The 8,730-nt window shown below is 40.9% G+C and overlaps 1 protein-coding gene across 8 annotated transcripts in view; it reads right to left on the reverse strand.

Moving 5' to 3' along the window:
• dgkb (diacylglycerol kinase, beta) overlaps positions 1 to 960 on the reverse strand; it is a 67,532-nt gene extending 66,572 nt beyond the window's left edge. For all 8 annotated transcript variants that reach the window (XM_035672383.1, XM_035672379.1, XM_035672381.1 and 5 more), the window contains exon 1: positions 831 to 960. In XM_035672383.1, the coding sequence (XP_035528276.1) occupies positions 831 to 900 (70 nt within the window). In that variant the 5' untranslated portion in view covers positions 901 to 960. The remainder of the gene's footprint in view (positions 1 to 830) is intronic.
• Between the last annotated feature and the right edge of the window lie 7,770 nt (positions 961 to 8,730).

Here is an 8,730-nt window from a genome sequence, read left to right on the forward strand (position 1 = left end):
GAACCTTTTTACTATCAAACTGCACATACATCATTCTGTACAGTGAAGCTCAAACATCCAACTCTGGAAACATGAAGAGAAACAGTGAGTGCAGGGGGACTGTTACTAGTGATATTGGGGGACCAGAAAAAATTAGAAAACAATACTTCAGCTGTCAACAAAATAAAGTGATGCAAGTCAGATGCCAGAATAACTAAAGAGAAAAAACAAAAACAAAGCGGCCCATGAGGAAAGGTAGTCAAAGGGATATGACAGCCATGGACAGGAATGAGAGAATATAACACTGTAGGTGATGTTTCACTGTTGGTGTTATGATGAAGGATGTTCACCTGAACTTGCATAAAGACCCTGAGGCAGCTGTTGGAGTGTGAATTTTCCTAACAACTGAATTTCATAAGATGTCACTCCAGATTCCACTGAGGAAGACTATCTGTGCCTGACTTGTACGACAGGCCTCTGCCACTTGAATTCAGTAGCTACCCAGAAGAAGCTGATTAGCTAGCAGAGATGCTAACATAATTCGTCACATTTTATTGGAAGTGAAAGGATCAATTCCTACAAAACATCCCTGAAATTAGAATTTTATATTCTCTTCTGTTCTGAGATGCACAGGTTAAAGATTTAAAAATGAAATTAAAAGTTAACAATTTTGAACTGAAACTGGTTGGGGGTTAGTACCTATAATGTCTGTGCGAGTGTCATACTGAATGTCACCTGGAAAGTGACTGTTCTTGAAGGAGAAGATCACACATACAAAGAGACACCTTTAAAAAAGTACAGCATCTCCTTATCACAGTCAGACACACACCGAGAGTACCTCTTCTACTCACACTGAGTGTATTCTTGTAGCAGGGCAAATTCAGCTGGGGTCAGTGTGACCCATTTGTCCTGGCTGCTCATTGTGTTTAGATCTGGTCTCTCTGTCCACCGAGCATTCCCTGGACAGCAACACACAGCTGGGCGTCACACGCTGAAAAAAACCACAACAATAGACATCAGATCACCTGCCCCATTAACAGCCACAGTCGTCTCTTTTTACTTAATGGCAGTGAAAATGACAAAGCAGGTTAAATGCATTAAATATGTGGCTAAATTGGACACAGAGCTGTTTGCAATTAGTGGTTGTGACCAAACCAAACGTTTGTTTCTGGATTGTAAAATATCATGAATACTGTAGATATATCAATACATACAGATATATCAAAATCATTTTGTCTCAGTTCCCATTACATTGATATTTTGGACTTGTCATAATTCCCATTTTCCTGCCTGTTCCTTTTTCTGCAGCTGTCATCTCAACAGCGACAGCCAAAATGTCCCTTTGTCTCTTGATCGCCATGTTTTTCACCGATGTTGCAAGGACTTGACATTTCAGGCAGTGACATTCATGTTTGCCAGTTTACAGAATCCACCATCATTAGAAATTGATGAAGACCTTTTTTTACAGATGGAAACAAGTGTAAACAGAAAAGTTAAATTTTTTAAGTAACAGAGGAAAATGGACTATAATTATTGTAAGAATTTATTTCTGATGTATTTATTGACTTATATTATGTATCAATATTTTTATGTCCAGATGTGTATTTTTCAATGTATTTAGACTTAAAAACTGTTTATTTGACTTGTTTGATTAAAAAAAGTCATAGATAGCTGCAGTGAGAATTAAACCCTGCACAACCCCGAAAGAGCAGTGTTAGTGCCACGCTCTATTAAGCAACATAATGTCACATTACATAAAAAGCATCTGGAAAAATGGCTAGTTACCCAAATGGCTAAGTTATTATTCTATTATAACAGTTGGAATATCCAGATTATTCATACATACAATGATATTTGTGAATGATAAGAAAAAAGGCACTACGTGTTAAAAAAAATACAAAACAGAAACCTAAATCTACTGCCATCTGTTCATCTGTTGGAGTAAAAATTCATTACATATTTCGAATAAGTGGAAGAGAAGTGAAAGGGTCTTTGTATGAAAAAAAAAAAAAAAAACTAATTTGGCCATTAAAAGCTTTTAAAGCTGTGTTGGTGCTGCTTTTCAAATGACCTTGCATCAGGCCGACTGGTTGCTATGATGACAACATGATCGAGTTCAAACTAAATCAGCCTTTGTAGGCTGATACTTATATTTTTGAACCAAGTCCAATATCTGGTGTTTCATTGGAGGTAAATTAGAAGCAGTCGGTGTTTAAGACAGAATGATACACTTTACCAAAGGCAAAATACAGAGCATCGATCAAATGAATCACCAAGTGTGTAAAATAATTAAAATTCATGTTAGGTTTCACATGTTTGTATTATGTAACTGTGGTGCAGCAGGAACGTCCATCATATCAGAGGGTGGATAACATGCCTCACTGATATTTGTCATTTGATAAAAGCCAAGTGTCAAGCTGAAATTTTGTATTGCCAAGCTGATTTATCAGTTCAACACAAATATATGTCACTGTTAGGGCTGTACTGATTAGTACAACATCAGAGCTCTGCTGTTTGCTTTCCCTCTTGTTTGTGTGGCATGAGTGTGCATGTAATTGTATGTTTGTGCTTGTGTCACTCAGGCATCTGTGTGGGTGTGCATACGTGTATGAGTACGTGTGTGTGTTACAATGCCAGTGAAGCATTTGCCCCAATTACTGGGAACCGAAACCCTGGATCAACAAGTGAACGTGTGCATTCATGTGGAGGATGGATGCGTGTGTTTGTGTGCATGTGTATAAATAATATACATTTATGTGATTTTTACTGTGGTACAAATGTGTAATTTTGTTTGGACTCTTGGGTTTATGTGTGCCTGTTCATGCAAGTGTGTGTGTGTGCATCTATATGTGAATACAAGTGGATGTTGTACCACATTTTTACCTTGAAGAACCCCTGCGTGAAAAGGCCATTGCATAAGCAAAAAGCTGTGTGAATTATTAAGAAAGCACCATTATTATTATATAGACTATACAAAAAAGGGAAAGCAGCAGTCAACACAATGTGCAGCCACCAGTGTTTCTGTGTTAACACGCTGGGTGCGTGGGAATCAGCCTCCCTCGCATAAACTTTGATCTGCCGCTGGAGCAGAAACTAGAAAACACTCTGCAACATCTTATTTAATCTTTTGCACCAACAGTAAAACAATGTGCTTATAGAGAATCTTTTTATTTACCTTAAATCTCCAGTGAGTCTAATTCCAAAACAGTGATACCATCTCATATAATACTGATGTGTGGTGTATTCCTGCTGTGCAATGCACTGCAATCATCCTCTCTTTCTTATTGGTGTTGCCTAACTGCAGTGCATCCTCACAGAACACTCGGCTGGCATCCTCTCAACAATCAAAATCCATTTCCACAAATCTTATCAGATCAGCTTCATTGTCTTCCAGCGGTGCTACTGTATGAGGATATTCAGCATGGATCCATGCGCGACACCACACTGACCGAAGATCTTGAGCTGAAGACACCACTGATGCCATGACACACAGATACAGGAGGTAGTGGCCACTGCGACATGCAGCACCATGAATGAGATGTTATATCAACATGCCGCTCACCTGCTGCAAAGCTGGAGTCAACCACCAAGAGAGGATGAGGGAGGAGTACTCCAGGCTGATGTTGTTCAGATGAAGCTCCTCAGTCACATTCCTGCCGTATCCTCCTCTGGGTCGTCTGTCAACTGCAAGGCAAGAGCGGTGTTTGTAATTAGATGGAGTGTGAGAGTGTATATCTGTGGATGAAAGAGAGGAGACGAAGGAGCAGCTGCAGCCCTCTCCACTGCATGTCAGTGTATGAGTATGTGGATGGTGTTTGTTTTTCTCCGGCAGTGTCTGGTCAGAACAGCATCGCTGGGGATGTAGAGTGGTGAGAGAGGGAGAGAGAGAGAGGGAGAGAGAAAGGTGGGATGTCAATCACTTCAGCAGTTTTCCCCTCAGGCGGTTAATGAATTGGGAAAGTCACGATCATAACAAATACTGATGTGGCATTTATGACTAAGCACATCAGCACTGATCTGCTCACTTCTGTTGATATATGAACTTTGCATTACTGAAACCAAATGTGCCAATCTTTTTTTAATCACCTCTTTTTCTCTGAGTTATTGTTTCAGATTCGTTTGGAAAGTTATATTTCCATGTTTTACTGTATTTAGTTATTATTGTCTTATGGCAGACAAATTCCACTATGCAACAAGGGGAGAAATAAAGCATACAGTAAATATCATAGAACAGCAAACCCCCCGTAACTGATGAACCAGACTTGTCAACTCTCATAACAGACTCACAGCACCGTACTTATGAGTTATTGACCATCCAAATTCCACACCTATATTCAACCATGACTAACAGGCTTATGGGAGAATCATCACCTTCTGTTGCTATAGGGATCAAAGAAACTGTGAGAAAAAGGCAGTGTTTACTCAAGAGTTTTATCTTGATAAGATAAAGATTAAAAAGATATAAAACCCCCATTATTGTCCAAGAGATACACAACAATCACCACATTCCAGTGAATGCCCATATGTATCACACACTCCCACATACACATAAACAGGCACACACAAACACTTCTCCCTCTCTCAGAAACACACATGCCCAAAAAAAAACCCTCCTCCATCTCTCTGCCGCTATGGCATGAGAGAAAGCCACATTGTGGAATCTCAGCCACCATGGCCAAGAGATCAAAACAAACTACAAGGAGGCTCCTAGAACACCAACAGAAAGTGAAAAAAGCATGTACTTCACAAAGTCAGAGCAGAAGTCAGTCCTCTTAAATCTAAGATGCAAGGTAACTTCTGCTCTCAGGCTAAACATAAATCTTCAATGACCATCTCATTATATGATAATGATTACCTGCGGTTCCTTTTACTCATTCACAGAAGATACCGCTTCTCTGATCTCACTTTGACAGTTCATTTTCAGTATTGGTTGTATTTTTGCATTCATATATGCTTTTTACATATAACTTGAAGAGAAAGGTGTCATAACTTGTTAAACCAATGTAGATAGGTCTAAATAACTATGCTTAACCATTAATTCAAGAAATATCAGTGGTACCAACAAAAACTGCTGCAAAGAATACTGCTATAAATGGAGAGTGGAGGTCTATTAAATTGTGAAAAAGTCTTATTCTTAATCTGCACTGAAGGCACTGAACAGAGAATGTTATTTTCAGTTGGGGCTGCGTTGCCAATTCTGGATAGTTTAACACACTCTATTAAAGGCTGTCTTTGTCTCTCTATTATTACACAACATTTAAAATTGTGCAACATCAGTATTTGTTGCTGTAGATTAAAGGTAATTAAAGAACACACACAAGGTCTTTCTTACCTTTGTGGGAGAGCCGTATCCGTGGGTAGATGCTGTGAGCTATGTCCAGCAGAACAAGATACAGCAGCATCAGTGTCAGATACACAGTCCTTATGCATTGTGCCATTCTCATTGAGACACACACTCCACGTTCATCTACACAGAAATACTGGAAGAAATCCACTTAACATGGACAGCAAAGTCCATGAAAAGAAAGAGTTTTCTGCCCTGCAAGTTGCTGCAAACGATATTTAGGATTTAAGAAATAGCAATGTAACAAAGTCTACTTGGAAGCAACAGTCCTTTTTCTGATGATCAACACAATGTGAATCAACTAGATGTATCCCTGCATCTTCTATACAGTCACTGCCCCTATAGCACTCTGCTGAAAGCTGCATCCACCCACTACCTCGGTGGACAGGATAGTGCTCTGGCTATTATCCTTGTTTGGTCTTAGTAACCAGGGAGAAGAGAAGTCCAGTTGCTACATTCACGCCGCAGTGCCCACTGCTCTCTCTGTCCATATGTCAGTCCGTCTGTTTGTTTGTCTGTCTGTATGCTCAGCTCAGATCCAGTCTTTCTGATCTGATGACAGAAAAAAATAAATAATAAATCAAGTCTATGAATCCCACAAAGGTGAAAGAGCTGCTGATTTGTAAAAACTCAGTGCATTTGTCTGTCCCAGCAGGCAGGCAGGCAAGCAGGCAGGCAGGCAGGCAGGCCAAGCCCCACATTTAAAAATCAATTTGCAACCAATGGGAGCTGAAACCCTACTAAATATTTGCTGTAAACTTATAGTGCTTATTATGGTGCTTTTATATCTGAGCTCATGCTTTGACACTAATGCTCAGAGACAGATGTCAGATCTCTGTAATACAGACATAAACCTGCCGTCAGATTAGTGAGCTGTCATTTCCTCTTTGTGCCGAGTGGTGGGGGTGGTGGGTGGGGGTGTTTTCTATGGGAGTCACGTCTAGTGGTCTTTCCTGGCCTCTAGTGAGAAATGCAGTGACTGTGTAGTAATTAGGGTTTTACACTGTGGGTGAACCTGCGTGGTATGGCAGGCTCCAGATGTATTATCCCCAGGGAAGGTAAGGCAGTAAGAGATGGAGAGACTGGAGATAATCAGATATACAAAAAAAAAAACTTCTGATGTTGCTTCAGTGAAATGGAGCTTTGCAGTGAACTGGCAGGAAATAAGAACTGCTAGCACACAGAGGAGGTTCCGTAGAGCTGGTTTCCTCCCAGGACTGATTGATTTCATGTGCTTTAATAGATTACTGGTGGCTGTAGTGTGAAGTAAGGTAGTGGGTGGTGTGTATCGAGGTCTTCCCATCTACATCAAAGCCGGACTGACATCTTCATCAAAGAGTCCATTCTTCTGGCTTATTTCTCCACCCCCGTGTGTTGTCTTTTTTCTGCCCATTTCTTCCACACTAACCGTTTTTTATTAAAAGGCTGGTCAGGTTTCGAGTACTGAGGGGCTGACACCTCCTAGGCGGTGTTAGCAGCATAGGTCTAATTCACAAATGTTTGCCTATATCCATTAATTAGTTGTTGTTTCACATGTGCTTTTTCTAGAAGTCATATTAGAAGGGCTGTACCCATTGGATTGGAAGCTTGAAGACAGTTGATTGTAGAGTCTCATTCCCAGGGTCCTAAAGCATCTGTATTTAACACCCTGGGGATGATACTCAACAATCAACTATCTTTGATGATGGCATGCAGAGGCGATCCACAGGTCGGAGTTGTGCCCATGGCCACTGCAGCAAGGACTTAGCCTTGGTACATGGGGTGCCAGCTCTACCAGGTGAGCTATCTGGGTCCCCCAATAAAGGGTAACTTAAACTTTCATTTAGTACAATGCCCAGTGAATCAGTGACAATAGCTACTGTATGTTACATTGAATTTCCTTAAGTTCCTGCAGTACAAAATAAAAAGCAAAGGTTATGGATAAATTGAAAACTAAATGAAACCTTCAAAATGCGGAATAAGACTACATCCGAGGCTCTGTTACAGTCAAAATGTAATAATGAAATCAGATTCAGATATTTCTTGTATAGAAATTACATTTAATCATATTAATGGTACAATGGCACCAGGGAAATTAAAACAGCAAGGAGCACAGTTTGTGCTTGTGGCCATCACTAATCACTGAGTATCCTCTGATAAAACTGCTTTAAAAAATACAAAGCATGTAAAAATACAGCACCTTTGAGGCAGAAATCATTTCTGCCCTCTTTTCACCTTCCAAATCTCTGCTTTTTTCTGTAGCCTAAACCTTTAAGTCTCAGACAGCCTCAACATGCAAATCTGTCTATTTCCTGTCAGCCGGACCCCAGATGGCCCCATTAACCGTGTTCCCATCCCGCTGAAAACACAATTTCTTCATGTGAATCGCTCGTTCAGTTGACAAATAAGCTCTGCTGGCAGCATCAAGCACAAACCTCATATGGATGCTGTCTTACTGGAGGAAAATCACTGGCGTGTATAATGAGTCTGATGAAAAGCAGGCCGCTGGTCCTTTAGCATGAGCTGAAAACATAATAGAGGTCTCCATCTAGTGGTGGGGTCCTGCTGCAGCTTTTTCTAAGTAAAAGAATAATAGGGTCTGAAAATACTTCCTGAAGCCTGCAAAACATTGCGTCTCTGTTCCTTTCTGCTCTGTTTTTTATCCGTGGCTTTTTGAAGAATGAAAAAAGAGAACTTGAGAGAGAAGTTTAAACCCAGTCCACTTCCACACCTCCACACCCCTGGCCAGACCCTGCGTAAAGTCGGCCCGATTGTTGCATTGTCTGTACTATGCTGTATGCTACTATGCTGTATGCTAAATGGACTGCACTCATATGGTGCCTTTCTACGCTTCTGACCACTTAAAGCCTTTACACTACATTTCACATTTGCATACATTCATAAACTGAGGGCACAGCATTAGGAGCAATTTGGGGTTCAGTATCTTGCTCAAGGACACTTCGACGTGGAGTTGGAAGTGCTGGGGATTGAAACCAACCTTCTGATTAGTGAATGACCTGCTCTACCTCCTGAGGAGCAGCCCAGAGAGTTTGACAAAGCCTCCACACACAAATAATGGTTCTGAAATGGTTCTTCAGAAGGCTCACCAATCACCAATTGAATCTGAAAGGACTACTTTATATTTCTGAATGGTCTTTCATGATTTATGAAAATGTATGGAGCAAAGCGTCCGAGCTAGTTCAGGCAGGTCAACTCGAGCTCCTGACCCACCTGATCCTACTCTACATCGACTAACCAAGCGCTCTCCTCTCAATCCTGGCGGTCTACTTTAAACTGCACAATTTCCGTAGCTCTCCCCTCTGCTGCGGGCAAGGTCGGCTGTTGCCCTGCGATCCGTAATTGCTCTGCTGCCGCTCTGTAAGCTTTCTCAGTTATTGATTAATCCTGAACCATTATCTAGGTCCACA

The sequence above is a fragment of the Morone saxatilis genome, unplaced genomic scaffold, assembly GCF_004916995.1.
Source record: "Morone saxatilis isolate NCDOM2014 unplaced genomic scaffold, NCSU_SB_2.0 Contig24, whole genome shotgun sequence".
Taxonomy (NCBI): Eukaryota; Metazoa; Chordata; class Actinopteri; family Moronidae; genus Morone; species Morone saxatilis.